The following is a 27,453-nucleotide window of genomic DNA, read 5'->3' as shown; positions in this document are numbered from 1 at the left end:
TGCTGCACAACATCAGCTTAGAGAAAACTTCACTATTATCAGTGACAGGATGATTTGCTGCATGAAATAACAGCAGTCTGTTTACTATCAGCTTTAATTCATGTGCAGTGTCTGCCGTACCTCCCTGTGAATTAGCTGTTATAATAGCAACAATGAGTACATTAATATAAACCTGTTTTCAGCTTCAGCCGACACAACGGTCAGAGCCAAATTATAGAATTATGTCACCTTCTGAATAATAACTAAGCTATAAATCTTAATAATTACCTTAAGGGCTGTAAGACTGTTTGTCATGTCACAAGGCAGACAGCTTTTCTCGTAAACTCACACTAAGAATTTGAAACATTTTGCATAAGTGGGTTTATTGCATAAAGGTCTTTTTAGTAAACAGATTTAAACGAAAGAAGACCCTTCTGACATTTTTAGTACATGTAGGGCCTTCCATGAGACAAATAGTTTATATTGATTTAGAGTTTGTTTTATCCTGTTCATAAAAACATTTATCGGAATTAGCCATACCAGAATTGCAAACATTTAAAGAGCTATGTAGTTTCCCCTGTTTACATCATCGTCACTTTTAATTGCAATAATTATGTGCCTACTCCATGCAGGAAGCCAGGAAGGAAACAAAAATCATGGGTGCGGCGATTTGAGAAAACATTTAAGATAATAAGCATCTTGAACCTTTATTTTGTATTTGATTAAAGAAGCACTTTACTTAAAGCAAATGTAGTAGGAGGTTATTTGATACGACATGTAATAATAAAGAGAAAAATTATTTTCTGGAAGAACTTTTCAGTTTCTCACATCAAATATGACTTGACAAGTCACTAACACAGTCCTCCCTCCACCTTATTCCCCAGAATAGTGGGTTTTTTCCCAAGACACATCCTGTTTTTCCTGTGCTGGAAAAAGAAGCATGCAGTTTAATCCGTTATTACACTGAGTGATGGCACAACGCCAACCGGTGTCATTAGCCTCTGCTTTGGCAGCACATTCCCGACATTCCAGCCATTATTTATACAAGCATCACAATTTTTTTTAATGGACATGCCAATACACAGCTCTGATCCCCATCACTGTAACATAACCAATTAATAAAACTGTGATGATAATAACTAATGATAATAATGATGTAGATTATATACATGTTAGTACTGGATACTGGATACTTCCATCTAAAAGACTCTTTACAGTTAACTAAGATTTATTTTACAATGATTTGTTACTTTAAGCTTTGACAATTTGGTTTATTTTCAATTCCATGAAACAGAGCGCAGTTTGTATGATAAATTGGTAAAGTATAAGCTGTCAATCAGACCAGGAAGTGCATCATGGGTACCGAACCTGAGGCTACCTGTTGGAGATGATCTGAGTTCGTTTGCTCTGGAACTGTGCCTCGATTCCTGTGAATGTCATCACAATTTGTCCTTGGGTCTGCACTTGTTCAGGAAATAAAGTAACCTGCGCATTGTGTTTTATTCGATGATGACATGATTAGTTTCCACAACACATACCATGAGTGTCACGGGAACACTGTGAGACACAGAAGAGGTGAGTTGCACATAATAGTACCAAAATAATAAAATACAAAAACATATGGTGAGTTGTTTTGTGTTCTCCCTGTGTGTCTGAGATGAGGTAAGATCACCGAGGTGAATCAAGTTCATCATCTCATTGATCACAAATTTTCCATGCTATGTACACTACCACTCAAAAGTTTGGACACACCTTTTAATTTAATGTTTTTTGTTTAGGGATTTATTTTCTACATTCTAGAACAATACTGGAGATTTCAAAACTATGAAATAACACACATGGACTTAAATAATCCATATGTAATGACAACAAAAAACAGTCAGTTGTTATTTTAAGACACGAAGGTCAGGTGTTCTGGAATAGTTCTTGCAAGAACAGTATTGTCAAGTGCATTTGCAAAACCCATCAAGCACCATGATGAAACTGGCTCACATGAAGACCATCCCAGGAAAGCAAGACCAAAACTTACCTCTGCTGCAGAGGAGAAGTTCATTTAGAGTTACCAGCCTCAGAAATCACCAGTTAACAGCATCTCAGATTAGAGCCGTTATGAAGGCTTTACAGAGCATCAGCAGCAGACATATCTCAATATCAACTGTTCAAACGAGATTATTGTGTATTTCGGCCGCCTTCAGCATTGTTTTACAATGTAGAAAGAAATAAACATCAGGAAAGACCATGGAATTAGAAGGTGTGTCCAAACTTTTGACTGGTAGTGTATCTTTGTCAACTGTGTCATACAGCTGCAACATGTTCTTGAGTCCAACTTTCGATTAGGAGTTGGATTTTCTATGCATTAACATCTGCAACAAAAAAAAAGTTGTTTTTAAACTGCAGCAGTTGTGGTTTCTTCAAAAACACATGTATATTTTGGCCAGGGTTACATAAACATTTGCATGCAGCTGTTTATATTTAACAGTCAATAGCCAAATCTGGCACCAATGTAGCACTTAATCTAATAACTTACACTTGCTCTTGCCATCATTGATGCAGATAGTGTGCCAAAACTCAAATAGCACTGTAGGAGCTACCTAGAATTTTTTGTAAACTTTAAAAATGAAATATTTTTTATGCTGTAAATAAGAGACACTGGCAGCTCATGACCTTCTGAGCTGTATCTCAAAGCTTGAGCTGCCACTTCCATCAACCAGTGCTGCTTCAGCCACCTCACCTGCTGAATTAACCCATGTTTATAAAAATATTAATTGAACTGATTTATTCAAATGAGGCATATTCCTTTATAAAGTTCACCGAAAACAATTGCTAACAAAAAAGAACCAAAACAAGTAACTAATATTCAGAACCAAGAGAATCTTAACCACTATCTCTCCCTCCTAAAATGTTAGATAACCCACAATACATTGCATTTCCTGGTATTTTATGGTAAATCAGTAAACTTCTCTAATTGCCCAGTGGTTTACAGTCAGTACACAGTTTTTATCTAAGGAGTTACTCATGACAGGGCTGTTGAGATTATTAAGCCACCAGGACTGCATGATTTAAACCTCATGAGATGATAATAAATAAACAAATCTAAAAAATCATCTGGTTCAGATAAACTTTCCTGAGTCAGCACATAAATGTTTCTTTACTGGAAGTCAGTTGAGTAGTAGAGAAGAGGCAGGTGTTGTGTATGCATACTAGAGGCGTATACGTGACTAAAATATTATTGAGCCTGTCAGGAAGATCAAGAGGAACACATACGGTCACTCGGTAGATTCATGTAAATCATAGGATGTACTGGACAAGATCTTTACATGTTTTAAAATTCCCCACACTTTCCCTCTCTCTCAAGGGACAATGTTAAACGTTTTAGTCTGAAAATGAACCAAAAATGCTCCCACTGAGATTAATCCACAAAGCTTTTTTTTTTGGCAGTGAATAAGTTCTGTGTAATTTCCAGCAGATTGTTTCCTCTGTAAGGCTTATCTAAATTTGTTGAACAGATTTTGTTTGAAGTAAGCAGTCCGGAGAGGCTTACTGATTTAGATTCATCTAATGTCCACATTTCACAAGATGGCCAGAGAATGCTAAACTGAAGGAAATACCTTGAGAGCAGGCTAATTGTGTGTAATGTTGATTTATGTGTGATTATGATCTGCACATATTGTTACTCAAAATGAAACTACTGAAATGCCTATATTTGGTCATAGCTTATAGCATATGCTGCATGTCAAATCTATTGTTTTTCTCACATTCATTTTCATTTGAAATACAACAATTCATATGTTCTTCATCTTCTACTTTCTAGATACTTTCTAGATACCTCTGTTACAGCTGAATTACTCTCTCTCTCTCTCTCCCTCTCTCTCTCTGTTGCTGTTTGTTTTTCTGTCTGTCTCTTCCTCTCTCTCTCTCTCTCTCTCTCTCTGCCTCTTGATGTCACTCTCTCTGTTGCTCTGTCTGTCTGTCTTTCTCTTTCTTTCTCTCTCTCTGTTGCTGTCTGTCTGTCTGTCTGTCTCTCTCTCTCTCTCTCTCTCTCTCTCTCTCTCTGCCTCTTGGTGTCACTCTCTCGGTTGCTCTGTCTGTCTGTCTTTCTCTCTCTCCACTCTCTCTCTCTCTCTCTCTGCCTCTCTGTTGCTGTCTGTCTGTCTGTCTCTCTCCCTCTCTCCCTCTCTCTCTCTCTCTCTCTCTCTCTCTCTGCCTTTTGGTGTCACTATCTCTGTTGCTCTGTCTGTCTGTTCTGTCTGTCTGTCTGTCTCTCTCTGTCTGTTACTGTCTGTCTGTCTGTCTGTCTCTCTCTCTCTCTCTCTCTCTTGCACTTTATGTGGCTTGGACAAACTTTTGGTCCTAGCTATGTGTTGTTTTTTGTGTTTGAACTATATTTTGTATGTTTATGTAGCACCAGGTCCTGGAGAAACGTTTCATTTCACTATGTTCTGCATCAGCTTTATGTGGTTGAAATGACAATAAAGCTTCTTGAATCTCTCTCTCTCTCTCTCTCTCTCTCTCTCTCTCTCTCTCTCTTGGTGTCACTCTCTCTGTTGCTCTGTCTGTCTGTCTCTCTCTCTGTCCCTCTCTCTTTCTCTCTGCCTCTCGCTGTTGCACTCTCTGCTGCGCTTTGTCTGTCTCTCTCCGTCTCTCTCTGTCTCTCTCTCTCTCTCTCTCTCTCTCTCTCTCTCTATCTTTCTATCTTCCATACTCTGCTGTGTCTGCAAGGTCTATGACCTTTCAGGATAAATCGCTTCCTCTGACTCTTGATGACAGAATGTTTGACTGACTTCAGCAGCTGCCCAGATTTCTAGTGGAATGTCCCGAAGGTGGAGCGATAAATTGATATAGAGAGGACTGCGTGACTTGCGACCCGCAAACTATCCAGCCACTGACCCCGGCTTTTCCTGTGATTAAGCTCATGCACTGTTTAATAGGGAAAGCAGAGCCAAAAATTTAGGTGGCAGTAAACACATTATCAGACATGGCTTTATTTCAAACTGCAGTATATGCAGTTTCTCCTATACACAGGAGTAACACAATATCCTGCTTTGTTTTTCCTTACAGAAATACCTGACATATCATACCTACCCATCTTTGACTGTAGATATGACACAAAAACATAGATTAAACCAAGACAGACTTTGATAACCTGATCCCTCTCACTTTGAGTAAATAAGACACTAGTCTTGTTCAGACATGAAAACAGCTGTCCAAAGGCACATTTCCAGTATCACAACATGCCGTTTGACAACTTCTACAAACAAACATCAAATCATGTATGGGTAAAAATATGACATTTAGTTTCCTTGAACCAAATGGCACAGATTTGGTTTCAGAATTAATAGAGGAATCTTTCATATTGAACAGCTGGCTAAGTCAACGTTCACACTAGCAAAAAACAAATAATACATATTGCTTGTATTTTTTTCTTTAGTCTATCAACCACTACTTCTATTTCTTGTTGGTGTGCACTGTGCCTCAGTTTCTAAACCTAAATGGTTAAACATAGATTAAATAATCTAATAATAAATGTGGATTGAAGTAAATGCTCTGTACATGCCAGCTACACTGGCAGATTAACAAAAAAAAAAGAAAAAAGCTGACTGTTGTAGCAGTGTACACTCAGCATTCTCTGGTACTTCCTTCCCAGATTAATTTTTCTTTGTAATCCCTCTGCACAGTAAATTGTAGTTAGGAACTAAATTTATGACTGAGGAACTGAAATAACATCAGACCACAGGCACCAAAGGGCAAATCCGAGGAATCATTTGAGCTAACAGTTACATCTCAGTTCAAATATCACTTGTTATGCTGTTGCTTTGCTGCTTGCTGTTGTCCCTAAATCTGCAGCTCCCCCTTGCACATAGAAAATAAAATAAAGCTTTCATGCTTGCTAATGTCAGATAAAGAATGTGATTTGTAATTTCAGTGATTCTCTGTGTACAATGAAATGCAAAAAAAATACAAATATAAAGTCAGCCAGTGTTCTAAACACTTACCTCTTAAACCCAAACCCACAGCTCTTCCTATATTAGTGTATATTACAGTTAATACACGAAGGTTAGTAAAGATTACCTGAGAGGCCATGTGAGCCATATCTGCTTCTCCTTCAGTCCTTCATTTACTGGGCTGCTTCTGTGTTCAACCACTTCTGTCTCTGTTTAATTGGTAGCCTTAATGAACAGCATTAAACATTTTCTTTTGTCAACTTACTGGTCACTCCATGAATTTGTAATTAGCAAGCCAGCTAGTCTCCACGTGTAGCCTCTGACTGGACAGCTTAGTTCACTAATTTAGTTTGGGTTTATGTGTGATATCCTATAGGCATGCTTGTGACAAAAGGGCATGAGGTTTGGTCAGAGATAAGGTGTCAATGCACTGGCAACTTACTGCACATCAATTCTGGGAACTTGTTGTGTAATATGTTAATAATGTGACAATTATTCCAAGATACAAAATATTGCATGCAGATGCTCCAAAGTTACCTTCAGACTCATCCCCTCATCCCCCCATCTCTCTCTCTCTCACTCTCTCTCTCTCTCTCTCTCTCTCTCATAATTTTTTTTCTAACGAGGGAGGGATTGTTTCCAGTATTGCACTAAAGTACTCTTTCCAGGAAGGTCAAATGAGAAGTTATTATTGATGTAACCCTTTCTTTATTGTGCTTATTAAGTTGTTGTTGTTGTTCCTGTTGCTGACTTTTGTCTGCTCCCTGTTCAGGGTGGCACAGCAGATCATCTGATCCACATATTCGATTCTGGCACAGGTTTCACTATCTGTAATATTTAATTAATTTGATGAATTATTTTTGGCTTGGTTATCTAAGCACATTTGTATCTCAAATCACATTTAAGTATGTGTGGCATTCTATTCATATTGTAAACAGTGCAGCTACAGGACCATGATGCAACATTTAGTACACAATACTACAGAGGAGAGTATAATTATTACTAAAATGGGAAAACAGAAGTAGTTTAAGGAGGTAAAATATATATTGTATGATTGTATCTGCCTATATATGCATTGTGATTTTTTTTAATCGTCAGGTGAACCCAGTAATCCACACCAACCTCCCAGAATTGACCTTGACCACTCCAGAACACATTTCTAAACTCACTCGCACTTTGTCATGGTCGGAATCACTGCTCTTCTGATCATAACGCCTGTTCAGATTCACACTCATCACTACGTAAAGGACTCGCAAACTCAATTCAAAGTAACGCTCAGTGTTTCTGTGCCAGACAACACAAAGCCTTTGTTATTCATGTTGTTTTGGTTTTTGATCTCCTTATGTTACCTGTTTTTGGTATTTGGGATTTCCCCGGATATTGCTGTTTGCTAATTCCCTGACCACTGGTTTCTGTTTTTTTTTTTGTTTGTACTGACACTATTTCATCCACAATAATTAGTTTGTTTGTTCGTTCGCTCACTTGGTTGTTCATTCGTTTATCTCCAGTAAGTACAGTAGATCCAGAGCCAGTTTTGGGAACTCTGAGTGTGAGGAAACACCTACAATAGGACGGGAATCTGTTGCAGGCTAACTGCACACACACACACACACACACTCAGAGACACACACACACACACACACATATGCTAATCAATACTCTAAAGCAGTATTATTCTGAGCCGATCAACTAAAAGAGACAGAAATGCGCCATACTTCTGAGCTATAAACCCTGTTGAGTAAAGTTTACTCAAAGCAATTAAAAACCCTGATGATCCATGTAAGCTTAAAAATGGATTGCTTTGAGTGCAGCTAACCTTTAAATAATTAAATGTACTTTAATGATTCTGAATGATGATGAGTTTTAAAACTAACTTGGGCATTTTTGGAATTTGGTTTAAAAAATCTATGTTAAATATAAAAGATCACAATCCCTGTGGCACCACACCAGTAAAATAAAAGAGCTGTAATATATATTTGATGTGTCATGCTTTATTTTTAGTAGTAACCACGAACTAATGATTAACAGTCACTCTTTTTACCATTCAGTCATGAACATTAACCTTAATAAGGAAGGAATATGAAAATTTACATCATTTACAAAGGTGACTAATTGTTAACTAATTGAATCCAAAGAGGATTGTTTTGTATGAAGTATTGAGGAGAAATTTGAGAAGAAGAAGAAGAAGAGGAAGAAGAGAAAGAAGAAGGTTTGGTCCATTGTTGTAGTCCACATAAGTGTGACTACATAACACTTATGACACTTATTCAGATAAGTAAAACACATTTGAGGAGAGATTACTTATTACTTATTTTATCCAGTCATTTATGTCCACAATCTGTGATGACTAGATAATTTGATATGATTATGATAATGAATGAATTGTCATATCCAGGACTAAATCATTATTATGGTGTGTTTCTTCATGTTCTCAAAAGGTCAATTTTTTCATAATATATTAATGGTCGAATAATTCTGATAATTTGTAATTATCATATTATTATTATTATTATTATTATTATTAGTAGTAGTAGTAGTAGTAGTAGTAGTAGTAATAGCAGTATAAGAAGTAGTAGTACTAGTAGTAATGTCAACTCTACTGTATCTACAGTACATATTGAATGTCATATACAATCCCATTAGCTAAGCCCTTATAAGTACATGTGTGTATATATTTAGATGTGTGTATTTTCTTGAGAAATTCACTTTAAATACCTTATCAGGAATTCAATGAGAGAAAGTGATATATTAACGGCTGAGGTAATGACGTACTGTTCTGGTCAAACTGCAACTGCAAGTCTAAAATAACAGTGACAAAGGAAGGGGACCAATTACACAGGACAGAAGCAAAACTGAAAGCATGACTGTACTCGCTTGAACGCTGTTTCCTGTTGGAGTCGCTTTATCAGTAGACCAAAAGATTTAACTGGAGATGTAATGAAAATTGTTGTTCCATTGAGGGTGCTTTGTGTATATTTTGAATACTGGACATAGGCTACATAAAAAGCCCTAACTGATATGTAGACTGTTACTGTCATGAAACTCTGATGGGTTTTGTATAATGTCAACAAACCTGACAATCAGGTATTGCCATTTCTGTTTACTTGTGAAACAAAAACTTGTTTGTTAGCTGTCAGGAAAACCCAGAGAACTCCATGTTTCCCCGAGTCCTCCACCCTGCCTTTATCATACTGAATCAAGATCATGATAACAGAATTGTTACTGTCAAAACCCAACAGGAAGTCAGGTGCATTTAGTTAGTTTAGTTGTTATATTTTCAGTTCTTGTCAGTAAATTACATGACAGTAAATCTTTACAATCATTATCTAGCATCAGTTTACATGTACACGTCTTATGGGAATACGTTTTAAAGTAATTGGAAATTCCCTCTATATGCAGGCAGGGGGTTTTAGACACTAGAGTGACATTAAGCCATACTTTTAGACTCTGAAGAAATGCTATGAAAATGAGCTTGCATGTCCCTTACCTAAAAACCACCTGAAAAACCAAATCCTGGTTTTTAAAAGGAAACATCACCAGGAAATAAACGTAGGAAGTCTTCTGTGGAATGCTGATCTGTACGATGATATCAACTTACAGAGTTCTTACAGAAGGACTTTCCCAATTATCATGTGCAGTGTTTTTCGTGAAAAAAAAAAAGATAATCTATTATTTCGTTATTATTTATCCAACAACTGATACAACAAAGATGGTCTGTGTAAGGTAAACTGCATAGTTTACTCCCAAATCTGAAGGATATAGGAACACAAGATGGAAATTCAGAGGCATTAAGGCAAGACAAGATAAATTACGGTTCTATACTTGTATCAGTGGCACACACTACTGATCATATTTTTAAAAATGTAAAGAATAAGTGAGAATTCAAAAACAATGGAGTGTGCTTTTAGTCAAATAATCAGTTGATGATTTTCCTAAAATGTTTTATTTTGCTAAAATCACAGCAATTACAATTGTAAATGTATTGCTTTAAATATATGTATGAATTAGTTTTTTAGCTATTTATAGTTACAGTTAATGTTCCTGTTATTAATTAAACGATAGCATTCATTCCCCTACCTCTTTCGTTATATCTTAAAGTTACTAAGACAAAATATCACATCTTTTCATGTTACAGAGGCAGTGATAGAAATTAGAAAAATAGAAAATAGAAATTCCTTGAATGTCCCAAAGACCTTGATAGTCACTTGAGAGTCATTTCATTGGAACCTCACTATATCAGCTTTCCTTTGTTAGATAAATCACTTCACATTCATAATCAAGTCAGCCTTATGTTATGTGGTATATCTGTCATATAATTTCCTGTGAATGACCTTCTGAACTTACCTATCTAACATTTCCATTTTGTCATACTGTTTTCCTCTGCAGCAGTTCCTAAACAATGTGACAGAGTTTGTGGGATTTTTTTTTTTTGCATCACCTGGATCATGGACTGGAAACTCCTGTCAAACAAAAGATATTGTTTCCAGTAAAAGGTGTGGTAATAAGAGTAAATGATAAGAAGTTTAGAAAGGAATCAAAAGAGATTTGTTTTTTTTAAAAAGATTTTCGCATGTAGAGACCGTTATTGCTTATACACTTGTAAATGCTCTACACGGTGTTCATCTTATTGAGGTTTTTAAGACTGCGGAGTGGAAGGAAAAAGCGTTTGCTTGCAAACTGGTTTCTATTCAATATTCTTTCTGATCCCTGTAACTGCCTCAAAAAAGTTTGTGGTAAAGCTGAAACAATGGCCTCTGCTCATGCTATAATTTATATCACGTTTCTGGAAACCTGCATGTTTATACGTCGTGTCTGGATGAGGTCTGGATGTGAGTGTTTTTGAGCTTAGCTCTTCAGATCAGCTTTAATGTCTTTGAAACTAATTCTGTTAGTTCAGATTTCTGGTACCATCTTGACTAAAATGACAAAAAAAGAGGGAATAATGTACTTCTTATATTTACAGCATGTACCAGATGCTGTTTTCCAGAGCAACCTACAGTAATGTGTAGGTTTTGACTGGAGAAATAAAAACTTCTCATGCAAGAACAAACAGGCTATAGTTTAAGATCACTATCAGGCTAAAGCCCAGTTACATAAGACAGAACAAGTTATTTATTTATTTATTTATTTGTTTGTTTTCATTTGTTGAATTCATTTTTAATTTAATGTTTTTTTTCTTAAATATTTAATTTAATTAATCTTATAAATTATATATATATATATATATATATATATATATATATATATATATATATATATATATACACTATATTGCCAAAAGTATTCGCTCACCCATCCAAATAATCAGAATCAGGTGTTCCAATCACTTCCATGGCCACAGGTGTATAAAATCAAGCACCTAGGCATGCAGACTGTTTTTACAAACATTTGTGAAAGAATGGGTCGCTCTCAGGAGCTCAGTGAATTCCAGCGTGGAACTGTGATAGGATGCCACCTGTGCAACAAATCCAGTCGTGATTTCCTCGCTCCTAAATATTCCACAGTCAACAGTCAGCTGTATTATAAGAACGTGGAAGTGTTTGGGAACGACAGCAACTCAGCCACGAAGTGGTAGGCCACGTAAACTGACGGAGCGGGGTCAGCGGATGCTGAGGCACATAGTGCGAAGAGGTCGCCAACTTTCTGCAGAGTCAATCGCTACAGACCTCCAAACTTCATGTGGCCTTCAGATTAGCTCAAGAACAGTGTGCAGAGAGCTTCATGGAATGGGTTTCCATGGCCGAGCAGCTGCATCCAAGCCATACATCACCAAGTGCAATGCAAAGCGTCGGATACAGTGGTGTAAAGCACGCCGCCACTGGACTCTAGAGCAGTGGAGACGCGTTCTCTGGAGGGACAAATCGCGCTTCTCCATCTGGCAATCTGATGGATGAGTGGGTTTGGCGGTTGCCAGGAGAACGGTACTTGTCTGACTGCATTGTGCCAAATGTAAAGTTTGGTGGAGGGGGGATTATGGTGTGGGGTTGTTTTTCAGGAGCTGGGCTTGGCCCCTTAGTTCCAGTGAAAGGAACTCTGAATGCTTCAGCATACCAAGACATTTTGGACAATTCCATGCTCCCAACTTTGTGGGAACAGTTTGGAGCTGGCCCCTTCCTCTTCCAACATGACTGTGCACCAGTGCACAAAGCAAGGTCCATAAAGACATGGATGACAGAGTCTGGTGTGGAGGAACTTGACTGGCCTGCACAGAGTCCTGACCTCAACCTGATAGAACACCTTTGGGATGAATTAGAGCGGATACTGAGAGCCAGACCTTCTCGTCCAACATCAGTGTGTGACCTCACAAATGCGCTTCTGGAAGAATGGTCAAAAATTCCCATAAACACACTCCTAAACCTTGTGGACAGCCTTCCCAGAAGAGTTGAAGCTGTTATAGCTGCAAAGGGTGGACTGACGTCATATTGAACCCTATGGATTAGGAATGGGATGTCACTTAAGTTCATATGCGAGTCAAGGCAGGTGAGCGAATACTTTTGGCAATATAGTGTATATATATATATATATTTACTGCATTTAGTTAAAATGTGGGTCTTCAGTCAAGCAGATGGGAGAAGAAAGACATGTCTGGTCCAGTTTGATTCAACCCTTCGCTGATCAGACCTCTGTGTGGCCATAGGCAGCACGACCCTTTGACTGTCCACCACAGGAGCCTTCTGTGGTGACGTGAAGCAGCAAGGATGGTGTTTCGGCAATTTGTACAATTAGAAATTTAGTCCCTGTCGTCTCACTAATGAGACGTCCATCCTCCATTCAGATGCTCTGTAATTAAGAGCCGTCTTTTTATTCTTAGAAACTTTCTTCTCCCCTCCATCTGTCGGCATGGCATCATGCTGGGCACATTGTTCACGCTTTCACCTTTGTTAAGTGAGTCTAACTCATTTCAGTGGTTCTACATCACAACAGCTCATTCCAATCCTTCCTTGAGGTTTGTATAATAGTCACTCATTATGAAACATATGATTTTAATTCACCACTAGTTTTTAGTGATCGACTCTCTCTCAGGGTGGTTTGACCAACTATGCATGAATCTAACTGAATTTACGACCAACAGGCCATATCCACTTCCTGGAGTTAGTTAACACCTGCTGTAGTTACATTATACCTGCTGTCAGTTTTCCATTCAGCGGTGCCAAGATTAGAAGAGCATTATTTTAAAGAAAAGCTTTTTTGCTTGACTTGCTGGGAAGATTTGCTGTGCTGTAAACTTCCCCAATCAGTGTTATTTTTGGTGTTCGGTGATAAGCTTGTAGTAAATGTGATCAAACTTTGGAATATCCCCATAACAGAGCTTAGCAAAATCTCTACAGTCAGGCCAATGTCAGTCAGCAATTACTTCATTACTACTAAAAGATCCAAGCACACTACGGGATGTTCCTGCTATATCAGTGACGGACTAATAGGTTTCGCTGTTAATGAGTCATAAGTGTTTCACTCATTCACAAAGTGCATTCTGGTTTGTGGTTTTGGGTTGAGATCTAATCTCTATTTTTGTCCTTGACTGTAGACATTCTATTAAACCTGGATGCCGGATCACTCAGAGGACACAGTTGGGGTGGTCTGAACAGCTCACTCCTGGCTGCTGCCTACAGATCAGTACATGTGGTCTGGGCTTGTGCCAGTCATGCTGTGTGCAATCTTTCCACACACTTCCTAATGATGGATTAAGAAAACAAAGGGATTGACATACTAAGCTTCTACAGGTCCTGGACACCGTTGAGGGACTAACTGTGATGTTCAAGGGGAACTTTGGTGATTGTGATAGACGATTAAGCTAGCATCTTTTGCTTAAAAAGAAATCCTGTTAAATGTGAGGGAATTTACTGTGGATCTCCATCAACCTGTCATCAGTGTATACAACAAAACAACATCACATGTTAGGTGGACATGGTAATGCAGCAGGTAGAGTTTCTGCCTTACAGCTCCAGAGTCCAGAGTCCCTGGTCCCATGGTTACTGTCTATTCTTCTTGTGTGTGCATGGGTTTTCCAGTTTCCTCTCAAACCCATTAATTATTATGCAAATAAAATAAGTAAGAAAACACAGACATTATGGAGGTTTGAGACAGTGACACTTGTGTATTTTACCTGTTATACACAAATGGAGATTATCTATACCAGATTTGCAGAAATTAAAGTCTATGTCCATACTAATATCCAGAAAATGAAGTGCAAAGAGCATCACATGGAACAAACAGTACTAAGGCATGTGATGTTGTTTTGATGTGTATCGCATACTAATAACTCTGATGTGTTGACAGAAATACGTTTTTAAATAGCAGAAGTGATTTCCCTAGCATTCAGTTAGTATTCAGTTAACACATGGTTGTCAAAAGTACCAACATATTTAAGATGCTTGAAAACATAGTTATCATACTTGTCACAGTGCCTGGAATACCCCAGGAAAAACACAAGTTGTGCACTTAGACTATAGGTCAGAGGATTTCTGAAGTCAGGCTTTGCATTAAGATATTCATTGCGAGTCTCAATCACCTGCAGTTGAAAGGTTAGGCTTTGAAAGAACGCTCTAACCTTCACTTTTGTTCTACATCCAGAGCTGTATTTCATACACGTCATACACGTTTCTACTCATGTCCTGACTCAGTGCTGTGATATAATGGTCTTTGTTAATAAACAATGAATACACATGTGTAATAAAAACAACACTGGAAATTTCTTAATTTTCTCTGCTGCACAAAGTAAAGGAATTCAGTCCTGATTACATCTTTTTAGACTGACAAATGGATAAGTGCACATGCTGCGTATTGTTCTTGATTTACTTTCATTTCTGGCTTTTACTTTTTAGGCCACAGTTTACAGGAATTGTGGACAAAGAACGAGCGAAGGAGTGTTCAACAGGTGATCCGTTGCATTTCCTTTAATTCATCACACAGGGATGAGGAACATGAAATTTACTTTCATACTTTTATGTGGAATGGCCATGTGTTTTGTTATCAAGCCTGAAACTGAAAGATTGGCAAGCCACATTTATTTATGCCTGCAAATGAAAGGGGAAGGTTCATGTGCAATAAGACATGGATCTTTCTGACTAATCACATTTTGTTTAATGTAATCAAACTATGGCTTATTGACAAATTACTGCCACTTCATCACAGTTTATGTTGATGATAAGAATTCTGCCTTCATACTGATACTATAAACAAGTTCGGTAATAGGTCGGTAATTCCTATTGCTTAATATTTAAGATCAGTGCTGCCATGTTACCAGTGCTAACAACACACATAAACAGATTATATACCAAAGAAGACGATTTGGGGCAGCACAGAAACCAATAACTGAAGCTCAGGTCTCTCTGGCTTTCAAAAGAATGATTAAAATGCTTTAGAATGACTATACTGTGGGAATGTTTATGTTCCAGTATCATTCACCAAGTACATAATACACTTTGTCATTTCAAAGTACAGGGTTTTTACTTATTATTATTATTATTATTATTATTATTATTATTTTTATTTATTTATTTATTTATTTATTTATTTATTTATTTATTTATTATTTTAATTTTTTTTAATTTTTTTTACAATTTTTGTATTAACAGTGTGAATGTATGTTGTCATGATTATCCCCCTAGTTTGTTGCTACAGTATATCCATCTATCCTTTGTTGCTGTTAATCCTTTAAATGAAAAGTCTGTCAAACTTTACTGAACATTTATAGCCTTTACCTATTTATTAGTATTCCATTAACTGATTATTCCATTAACTTAAGTGTTTTAATTAAAGAAAGAACACCTGTATCTAAACGCACAGACCTTCACACAGAAACACATACAGAGCCACAACTTAACACAAGTTGCTACCCTGAATTGGTGCATATTGTGTATTTTTCATGCAAATATTTAATTCTCTTATAAAGACATGATTTTACACTCACACACACACACACACACGCACCTCTGGATCATATACTTTTGTCATTCAAGCCACTGAGGATATCAGTCCTGTTACTGTCATGCACACAATTATTGGCATCATTTAAATGTGTTTTCCCAGAACCAGTTGTTACCACACAAGATACAAGAACTCCTCCAGGTTCTTTAGTTTCCTCCCACCTCCAAAAATGAAAGTTGCCCCTAGGCATAAATGTGTGCATGTTCGCATGTGGGCGCGCACGTGTGTGTGTGTGTGTGTGTGTGTGCCTTGCAATGGACGTAGTCCAGCAAGACTATTTTATATGAATTTTAGGGTACTATTAGAGTTAAACAGAATGTAACACACAGGGCATAAATACCACATAAATAAACTTATGTAAAAATGACTCGCTTTTGGAATGCTGGCTATTCAGGGTTAAAAACACTATAGAGTAATAGGGTTTAGAAATTAGATGTATGTTGTGTTCTCAGAATAACTTAATATCCTCCATGGTGAGTGTTTACCCAACAGACCTTGTATTTCTCAGTACCAGGAATCTGTACTATGCCTGTTTTATAGGCACATTAAAAGCCTTAACAAGAAACACAACACCTTTAACTACTCATTTAAGCAAATAGTTTAACCATCAATAATTTTAAGTTTAAGACTTACTGACTAAAATGGCATGGAATTTTACAAAGCAAACTTTACTCTTGGCCTGGAAACACAGAAACATAAAACTATCTGTCATATCTCTGAGAACAGCATGGCTGCCAAGTGGAATGTTGTAATCTCAAACTGTCTCTCTTGGCTGCGGTGCAGGCATGAAAAGAAACGTTCTAATGGACCTCTAAAACCAGGCATTGTCCAGTACAGTGTACATACTTTAGGTGTCAGCATAGTAGTAATCATTTAGAGATAAATTGTATGGCATAATTGAACTCAGTAGATAAAGTCAGCATTACACCATAACTAACTTTTTTTTTTTTTTTTTTTAAAGGAACTCAAACTTGAATTAGCCACGCACACACACACACACACACACACACACACACACGTACTACAGACAATTTAGAAAAGCCATTCAGCTTAGAACGCATGTGTTTGGAATGTGTATGTAAAGCAGAGGACTGAAGCACAGGAAGAACATGGAAACTCCATGCACAAGAGGCAGAGGCAGGGATTAAACCCCAATCCCAGAAATACCATGCAAACATGTTAACCACTAAGCCACTATCCATACCAATTTTGTATTAATTGATTCTTTTTTTTATACAATAGACCAATTAAGGCAAATAATCAATACTTGTATTAACTAATATTTTTAACATCAGTGAGTAAATGTAAGTCCACAGTGAGCAATATGAACCAACACTTTACTGAACATGTCTGCAGCTGATAACTGGCGATATTAATAACTGAGATTTCAAAAGTATGTTCCAGGACTTATGCCTGGGGCCCAGAGTTCAGTAAGTTTAGGGAAATAATGTAATTTTTTTTTTTTTTTGCTAAATTATGTAAATGTATTCTACATGTATTGAAAACACTGAAAAACTTGGCACTTTAATGCCAAGACTTACTGTTTGGTAACATTACTTACAGTATATTCGTGATGAAATTTATGATGAATCTTAACTATTGCATAGCAGCCTGGGAAACCATTCACATGGTCAAATTTCTACATTTTCTACTACACAGTATTTAGTTATACAGACTACAGACTTTCTCTAACTGCATTATGTATCCCTTTGTCATGTATATGTCTGGATTTCCAGACTGTAGAAGTCTGTTTCTACTGGAAGGAAACAAGAAACTAAAGAAAAATAAACTAATTATCAAACAAACCACAAGGCAACAATTATCCTAATTATAATATTATATTATAATACTTCCAATTAGTATATAGTTATATACATATGGTATTACTAGATCTTGCATACTTTACATCTACAACAAAAAAAATTTGCTTTGATATATGATACATTCTGGCACTGATATTACATTGAATATATACACCGATCAGGCATAACATTATAAGCACTGAGAGGTGACGTGAATAACACTGATGATCTCCTCATCATGGCACCTGTTAGTGGGTGGGATATATTAGGCAGCAAGTGAACATTTTGTCCTCAAAGGTGATGTTAGAAGCAATGGGCAAGTGTAAGGATTTGAGCGAGTTTGATGAAGGGCCAAATTGTGATGGCTAGGCGACTGGATCTCCAAAACTGCAGCTCTTGTGGGGTGTTCCCGGTCTGCAGTGGTCAGTGTCTATCAAAAGTATCCTTTACATCCTGTTAGTCCTGTAAGTGTACTTTATAGGACTTAAAGGATCTGCTGCTTACATCTTGGTGCTAGATACCACAGCACACCTTCAGGGATCTAGTAGAGTCCATGCCTCGAAGGGTCAGGGATGTTTTGGCAGCAAAAAGAGGACCAACACAATATTAGGCAGGTAATCAAATTTTATGCCTGAAGTGCTGATAACGTGCTTTTAAACCGCTTTTTTAAGGCAATTTCATTCAGGTGGTTTTAATGTTCTGGTTGATTTAAAACGTAATGGCGCCACCCAGTGTTAATGAAGGTTCATTTCCATTTCAACACTGGTTGTATAAGCCTTCCTCAAGGGTGGAGACAAAGGGACTGATAAAATTGTTTTTGTGCAAAATTTTTTGTTTTCATGTAAACTCGAACAAATCCGTTTGCTTTGATAAGAATCTGTGTGATTACAACGTGACTGGGCGTGACTACTGGGCAGAGTTCGCCTGGGAGAGTCGCTGCTGATTGGTCACATTTCACGTCAATCATTAAGCTAACACAAGCTTGAATGCTTGCCCGTTCGGGTGTAGTACAGCGTCCCCGTGATCGTGATTTAATACTGGACCGGACTGGACTGGACTGGACTGTTAATATAAAGCACTCAGTGATTAGTATTATTTAGCTTATTTAGGAGTATGAAATGGGTTCGAACAGCTCCGACCTCTCCAAAATACCAAGCGCAGAGGATTTAATGCAAGAAACTGGTTGTAAGTAGTGATTTTTTGTTTTTGTTTTTGTTTGTTTGTTTGTTTGTTTGTTTGCAGAATCATTTGACTGATCCCGTTAAAGGTGTTTATAGCATAGGCTATTTCGAGATCTGCCTCCTTTTGGGGTAAATCATATTCAAGAAATATTTATACAATTCAACTAAGCTTAATCTTTTTATTATTATTATTATTATTATTATTATTAAAGCTTGTTTTGACAGTAGCATTTTTGTTTTGTTCTAAATGGATCGAGAAAGTTTGCAGAGAAGTGCAAGAGAGACCGGATCAAGTGTAATAGCAGTCACTTTAATCATCTGGAATTGGTTTCAATCCAAGTGCAAGTAAAGACACTGTGCACTCTGACATGGCTGTTACAAGAGTATCAGGTTTAGCAGGATCACTGGTGGGTTTTAAACACCTCACTATCACTGCTGGCTTGAGAAGAGTCCATGGAAGAAAAGGCTAGGCTTTCTAGCTCAGTATTATAAAATCCTAGCACACTGCTGCATCTTACACACTGGTACTGCAGCAAGACCATGCATAGTAACAAATGGGATTCAAAGCACAGTGATGAGAATTAGGGGTGCTGTGGGGTGCTGCTTTAGCTGCAACTATATTAATAATGCAATAATAATAATAAGAAGAAGAAGAAGAAGATTATAGATAGTTAAGAAGAAATAAACTTTACAGTGGTTCTTGAGTTTGTATGTCAGATATAGTAATTTCATACAACAGCGATTTGGCAACAATTACAATTTTTCATTTATTAATAAACAACACGCTTTTTTGGAACCTCCATGAGACTTCATGACAGGATTTTAGAGGAGGGGAAAAAAAGGAGAGCCACGTGACTGTATATAGCTACAATAACATAATATAACAAGAAGTACTCTGTGTTTTTTTTTACTTTTAAATATCAATGATTATACACTAAGCTTTGTTATTTAATACAGTTTAAAAAAATCTGTTAGGCTTAGGTAATGCGAATAAGCCATTACTACTGGAACAATAACATGTTTATGGGCACATTAATAAACCTGTAATTTTGGTATTAATATTGTAAGAGCCATGCTGTTATAGGTATACATCAATGTAATCAACACACATTCTCTGTTAAAAGAAAAACGGATTTGATTGTTGGGTATAACTCCTTGTATGCTGCTTAAAATTCCAGCCCTTAAAATGCTTTCACATCGGTGATACAAATTACATTTTTATATATATATATATATATATATATATATATATATATATATATATATATAATTTAAATGTTCATTAAGTGTAGATAGAGTGAAGACCTGTCTTTAGTATGACATTTGCTTTGTGTTTCTTGTAGTCACTGGTCCACACCTGGTTCGTCTGTTTGAACGTTTCCAATCTCTGGACAAAGACAACAAGGGTCATCTTAGGTAAAATGCTTCAGATTCATTTATTTGGTCAGTAGTTACTTGACCAAAGTGTCATTAACAAAATAACTTACTTTTCTCAAAGTGTAAAGGACTTTGAAGCCATAAAGGAGTTGGCCATGAATCCTATATCTGACATCATAATAGGGGCCTTCTTCACTTCAGGGTGAGTGCATCTTATCATGGTTTAAGTTGTTAAAGATATTACAGTTGGGTGAATTGAACTTGTATTTCTTGTTGGTAAGCTACCCAAGTGGGGCATAAGTGTAACCATTGTCCTAGTATGATATTAAAGAGATAATGACAGTCATTATTAAGGGCACTTTCATGTCTGTTTGTCCAAACAGAGCAAAATTGGGCCAACAATATTTGGGCTTTCTTGCTATTTGGTTTGTTTTGGTTTCACAATTCACATAACTGAACAAACAATGGTCAGAAATATGTAATAAATTACAAAAAAAACCCACAAACAAACAAGAGCACCGATGATGCAGAGCCGGCGCCCAGTTTGATGTAAGATAACTCCTTCAAAACGTTGTGTATTGCATGCTGCTTTTTCTGCTCCAAATACACTATATTGCCAAAAGTATTCGCTCACCTGCCTTGACTCGCATATGAACTTAAGTGACATCCCATTCCTAATCCATAGGGTTCAATATGACGTCGGTCCACCCTTTGCAGCTATAACAGCTTCAACTCTTCTGGGAAGGCTGTCCACAAGGTTTAGGAGAGTGTTTATGGGAATTTTTGACCATTCTTCCAGAAGCGCATTTGTGAGGTCACACACTGATGTTGGACGAGAAGGCCTGGCTCTCAGTCTCCGCTCTAATTCATCCCAAAGGTGTTCTATCGGGTTGAGGTCAGGACTCTGTGCAGGCCAGTCAAGTTCATCCACACCAGACTCGGTCATCCATGTCTTTATGGACCTTGCTTTGTGCACTGGTGCACAGTCATGTTGGAAGAGGAAGGGGCCAGCTCCAAACTGTTCCCACAAAGTTGGGAGCATGGAATTGTCCAAAATGTCTTGGTATGCTGAAGCATTCAGAGTTCCTTTCACTGGAACTAAGGGGCCAAGCCCAGCTCCTGAAAAACAACCCCACACCATAATCCCCCCTCCACCAAACTTTACACTTGGCACAATGCAGTCAGACAAGTACCGTTCTCCTGGCAACCGCCAAACCCAGACTCGTCCATCAGATTGCCAGATGGAGAAGCGCGATTCGTCACTCCAGAGAACGCGTCTCCACTGCTCTAGAGTCCAGTGGCGGCGTGCTTTACACCACTGCATCCGACGCTTTGCATTGCACTTGGTGATGTATGGCTTGGATGCAGCTGCTCGGCCATGGAAACCCATTCCATGAAGCTCTCTGCGCACTGTTCTTGAGCTAATCTGAAGGCCACATGAAGTTTGGAGGTCTGTAGCGATTGACTCTGCAGAAAGTTGGCGACCTCTTCGCACTATACACCTCAGCATCCGCTGACCCCGCTCCGTCAGCTTACGTGGCCTACCACTTCGTGGCTGAGTTGCTGTCGTTCCCAAACACTTCCACGTTCTTATAATACAGCTGACAGTTGACTGTGGAATATTTAGGAGCGAGGAAATTTCACGACTGGATTTGTTGTACAGGTGGCATCCTATCACAGTTCCACGCTGGAATTCACTGAGCTCCTGAGAGCGACCCATTCTTTCACAAATGTTTGTAAAAACAGTCTGCATGCCTAGGTGCTTGATTTTATACACCTGTGGCCATGGAAGTGATTGGAACACCTGATTCTGATTATTTGGATGGGTGAGCGAATACTTTTGGCAATATAGTGTATCTAGATCATGTCTCAGTTCTTCAGCATTACACCTCTGTTCTTCGGCTCCAGTTTGTACCTTCTAGGTCAGTTAAGCAGCTCACATCTATAAAAAAAAAAAAGTCACACACAAAAATACACAGTATGTTTAGTTCACTTCTAGATGTCGAGTCCATTCAGGGTTTTTGCTGTAGTTTGAACTGCATTCAGATGTGATCACTGTGGTCTCATGTGCCCAAACAAACCGCTCCAAGGGGTAAAGTACAGAGCTCAGGTTGCATGGTAGTTATTGTTTTATATCAAGGTGAAGCCATGAAGTAGTCCTTAACGTTTGGTAACCATTATATAATGAAGCTGATCAGAAATATTACACTTCAATCCATGAATGAAATATAAAGACATGCTGGAGTCAGTAGAATTGTGATGTGAATATACCACCAGCATGCTGCACTTCTAGCAAATTCTCCAAGTGAATAGATTTTGTTGTCCATTCAAACCAAATAAGTAACTGCAGGACATGTGCATTGCCAGACAATTCATGGTCACTACATAATAATTCATGGCTGTATGATTCTTAATATGAACTCACTCAAACTGTTATTTTATTAAGACTACAATAGTTTTCATTCCTTCGTGACAAAAGATAGGTGTTGGCTAAAAGGCAGACATTAAAAAATCTAAGTGATTGTCACTTCCAGACAGGAAACACTGGACTTCCCATCATTTGTGAGGATCTTGGCACATTTCCGGCCTGTCGACAAAAATCGATCCAAAGAGCCCAACTCGCCTGACCCCATTAACAGCAGAATCAACAAACTGAAATGTATGTTTATGATCCTTTCTGGTAAAATGAAAGATCTGCATGTTACCCTGCTTGAACATATTTAGTCCTGATGTATCTGATGTGAATTCTCATCATTGCTTATGTAGTTGCCTTTCAGCTGTATGATCAGGACAAGGACGGCAAGATTTCAAGACGAGAACTCTTACAGGTCAGTGCAAATGTGTGTGAGTTCACTGCATGGACATTAGGAATCATGTATCAATGTTTTAGTTAAGTTGTATGCAAATGTTAGTGTCAACCAAACCCAACAAATAATTCTGCTGTATTTATGAAAGCTTTGGAAACCCTGATGTTATTCGTACTCTCTCTCTCTCTCACACACACACATACACACATACATACACACACATGTTGCCAGGAGCATTTAAAGCACAACTGATTTGCATTTAGTGATGACCACAAAACTCAATAAAAGGCAAAAGTCACAGCATCAAATAACAAGCAAACAGCAGAACAGGCTTTCTTGGAGGTAGACATTATATTGACTCACGAAAAGAAATCTGAATTATTTAACAGTGTAACAACCTTTTATTAAATGTGCATCTAGTGAGATGAAAGGAAAATGGTTTGAGATGAAAACGAAGAGAAATATATTTTATAGGTGGTTATGGAAACCAAGAATGCAGGGAATATGATACTACATGCACCTTGATGACTAGAAATTTCTCACACACCAATGTGCCCTTGCCAGTGACGTGTTGTGAAAGCATGAGGGTGGGGTGTAAGGCTTCATATGTGTAAATGTGCACAGGCTCAGGAGTAGGATTTTCCAAAATTACAGTTTTTTTTTAATTATTATTATTAATTCCAAATATCTGCTCTAAAATTTTTTTTATTCGAATGATTTGCAAATATTTTGTTAGTATTCAGCTTGATAACCGAAATCATAATTTCACTTCTGATGTATTTCTGTGTCTAATGTTAGTTATTAAGGTTTATTAATAATTAAAGTATATACATATTTTTACTCTCAAAGTAAATAACCGCGGAAAATCATTGGCAGGTTCTTCAGGCCATGCTGGAGAGCCAGGTGACACAAGAACAACTGGAATGCATAGTAGATCGCACTATTCAAGAGGCAGACCTAGACAACGATGATGCCATATCTTTCGAAGAATTTCGGAAGGTAACATTGCATTATACGCCATAAATACACTGTCAGTAGCTTTATGGTTAATGTCTAGACTTTGAAACAGTGACATTTCAGTTGCTGTTTTTAGCAACCTTGTTTTATGCATTATTCTGGAGGGTGTATATTCAGTTACCAGAAACCTATAAAAAATTTACTATGTGGAAATCAGAAATGGCAGACATGATATTATTGTAAAACAATTCTAGTTGACTGTGAAGTGGATGATTTACCAATAACAGGATGTTCAGAAACGTTTTTCTCATATACCACAGCAGTTTGCCAATGAGTTTGCAATTTATAGTTACAGTTTATTTTGAAGATTCCCGAAACAGTCTAGTTCCTGTTATCAGTATAACAAGCAATATGAACAGCTATTTCCTCCTGATTTTAAAGACAGCTTGTATGCTACTGAGAACGTTAAAATAAACCTTTCAGCTAGAACTTCTGTCAGAGTCGTCATTACAGGCAACAAACACCTTCACCCAGTTAGAGTAGAGCATTCAAGAGCACTGTGGTGTCAGCAGTATTTGTGATTTCTAAGCAGGTCACTTGTTGTTGTGGAGCTCAGCTTGATATCTGATATTCTTTCTTTGCTTCAGTCTCTAGAAAAGGTCGACATTGACCACAAGATGAGCATCCGCTTCCTGCGCTGAAGCATAAACAGCCTTCAAAGAAGCACAGGGAATTATTGTGGTCTTTAGAGGTATAGTCTGTTTTCACCACAGACATGAAAAATATGTTTTTATAATATTTACTGGAATGCTGTTATTTTTGTGGCCTACTGTCCGAGCTGGATAGATGATGTATAAGTGAATGGTATATTTGGTGAAATATGGATTTTTAGTCATATTTCAGTCTGTGAGATATTTGGTATAAGCCGTTATGTCTGATTGTTTTTTCATTTCGACTAGCTTTACTGTGACTATGCATGATTTTATATTTTTGTTGAGAATGAACTTGCTACTCAAAGCATCTCACAGTTTCTTGGGTAAATGTAGCTCCTTTTCACTAAACATATAAAGTATAACAGACTAGACCCTGAAGGTGTTATAACATTGGAAAAGAATCATAGCAAAATATTAAAATGCATGACAGCATATTTGTTAAGGATTTCATTTTGCCCAGGCTGAAATATTTTAGCTATTAGCAAGAGGTTTAGAAGACGTAGCTTTTGACAGGCTACCTCATTTATTGATTATTAAAAAATTAAAGCTTTAATTATTTCAAAAGCTCATTTTAAAAACTTCAGTTTACAGATCTTTTTTTTTTTGTAGTCCAGATTTTGTCGCAATAATTTACTATACAGCTACTTAATACTTAATGTACAAATACAATACAAATACTTAACTACTTAACTTCGTATAGATATCATTATTGATCCTAACGAGATATCTCACGGACAGTATTTACCTTGTATTTTTCTAAAGATAAAACTCCTGTCACTGCAAATCTCAGACAGGGCTCAATGTTGTTGAATAGGCGTTTTTGTATGCATTCTTCTTCATTTCACGTGTTAGTGTAATGAATTTTTCTCTAATGCCTACCTCACTAATTCTACTGATTTAAAGAGTCTTAATGTAACCATGTGACACAAAGCCTTCCATATAAGCCACATTTATTGATTTCAGAAGCATGTTTGTGTATGCAGCTTTTTAATTTGTATTAATAACTGTTTTTAAAAAATAATAAAAATGCGTTTGTATTGTATTGAAAGTAAAACCCCGAAGAAATCCACTCACAGTTCACTCTGTCGCACAATGCCTTTTGTTCAGAGCCACAGAAATGTTTACAGAGGTAAAGTTAAGCTGATCATTTTTGTGATATCATGTAAGATAAAAGCAAAAGGCAGTACTATATTAGTTAAATGATGGCATGCAAATGAATTCAAAATAAACATCCAGTAGGAGTCTCTCATATTGGCATTACATTGGCATAGCTTAGTGGTTAAGGTGTTGGACTACTGATTCAAATCCCAGATCCACCAAGCTGCCACTGCTGGGCCCTTGAGCAAGGCCCTTAATCCTCAATTGCACAATTTGTATAAAAATGAGATAAATTGTAAGTCGCTTCGAATAAGGGCGTTTGCCAAATGGCGTAAATGTAAATGCGTTGCATTGCTGCATAATTAGCTATAACTGTAATCGCCTCAAGATAAGAAATGTTAAGATGCCATCTCTGATGTCCTCCATGTGAAAAGAACTTTGGAATGATATCATTAATGAAATAATTGTTACACCCCTGTTAAAACCGCAGATCAAGATCAGAACTTTTTCTACTTATAATGTGATGTAGCATCCAACAAAAGTTAACTGAAAAACTAATAATATTAAAACTTAACAGTAGCACAAGTGTGCACACTCCTTAGCTAATATTTTTAAACACCTTTTGAGTGTAATGACAACTTAGTCTACCAAATTAACACATCTTTTTTGTGTGATTTTTTTCATTCTTATTCCGGATCTATCAAATTGTAAGGAAATCTGAAGTGCACAGCCCTCAGGTTTGTGTAGATTTAGATCGGGACAGGACTATTCCAAAATATCCGTCTTTGTCTTTTTCTGAAGGCATTTCTTTATTGACTTTTTGTGCTTTAGGCTCCGTCAAGAAGGCAAATATTTTTTTTTTTATCTTTAGCTGTCTGTTCATCTGTTTGGAGCTATTCATGATTTCCTCTTATACTGAATAGAGGGGAAGAGGAGCAGCCCTGCTGCAGTAACTTCTGAACATGATATTGAATGTGATTAGTTCATTCTGAGCAGTCATGTGACCTATTATAAAATATTATTGTTTTTTTTGTTTGTTTGTTTTTCTTATATTTGTTTTTTTTTTTTACTTGAATTTAATGGTTGTTTTGTCTCATGAAAGTTATCTTATTATTACTCACATTGGTTTCTTAGTTATATTCTTAGTACACAGAATGATTCCAGAAAACACTTTCTAGCAAGATCGGTCCTGCTGAAGGTCTGTCACAACATTTCACAGCAATTCAGGAAGTTCGACTGTAATATCTGAAACTGTCAATCCTTCCACCAACTATGCTCTTATTGCAGGAGGTTAATGTTTGCAATTTCTTGTACAATTGACAGAACACTATTGCCAAAAATAATTTGGATTTTATGTATTTTAAAATGTAATGTGGGCATGTGTGTGGGTTAAATCATTTACTGCAGCCACCCACTAGAGGAATTCAGAGACATTCTGGCATCACTGAATACCAGTTACTATAACCGCTGATATACACTGATCAATCATAACATTATGACCACCTGCCTAGTATTGGGTTGATCCTCCTTTTGCTGCCAAAACAGCCCTGACCTGTCGAGGCATGGACTCTTTTAAATCCCTGAAGGTGTTCTGTGGTATCTGGCACCAAGATGTTAGCAGCAGATCCTTTAATTTTTGTAAGTTGCAAGGTGGGGCTTTCATGGATAGG

The 27,453-nt window shown here is 37.3% G+C and overlaps 1 protein-coding gene across 1 annotated transcript; it reads left to right on the top strand.

Annotated features, from left to right (window-relative positions):
- Nucleotides 1-18,609: 18,609 nt before the first annotated feature.
- Nucleotides 18,610-25,727, top strand: chp2 (calcineurin-like EF-hand protein 2). The gene is made up of 7 exons (XM_058412845.1): nucleotides 18,610-18,835; nucleotides 20,175-20,247; nucleotides 20,330-20,410; nucleotides 22,743-22,867; nucleotides 22,975-23,036; nucleotides 23,892-24,014; nucleotides 24,620-25,727. The coding sequence occupies exons 1-7, from the start codon at nucleotides 18,769-18,771 to the stop codon at nucleotides 24,671-24,673; spliced, it is 585 nt and encodes a 194-aa protein (XP_058268828.1). The 5' UTR covers nucleotides 18,610-18,768; the 3' UTR covers nucleotides 24,674-25,727.
- Nucleotides 25,728-27,453: the final 1,726 nt, after the last annotated feature.

Source organism: Hemibagrus wyckioides, linkage group LG17, assembly GCF_019097595.1.
Source record: "Hemibagrus wyckioides isolate EC202008001 linkage group LG17, SWU_Hwy_1.0, whole genome shotgun sequence".
Classification (NCBI taxonomy): Eukaryota; Metazoa; Chordata; class Actinopteri; order Siluriformes; family Bagridae; genus Hemibagrus; species Hemibagrus wyckioides.
The sequence above is the reverse complement of the archived record's forward strand: the minus strand, read 5'-3'. Positions and strand labels throughout refer to the sequence as shown.

Coding starts and splice junctions, on each gene's coding strand:
- chp2 (XM_058412845.1), top strand. CDS start 18,769: ATGGGTTCGAACAGCTCCGACCTCTCCAAAATACCAAGCGCAGAGGAT. Junction 20,248..20,329: donor GACAACAAGGGTCATCTTAG/GTAAAATGCTTC, acceptor CTTTTCTCAAAG/TGTAAAGGACTTTGAAGCCA. Junction 22,868..22,974: donor CAGAATCAACAAACTGAAAT/GTATGTTTATGA, acceptor TTGCTTATGTAG/TTGCCTTTCAGCTGTATGAT.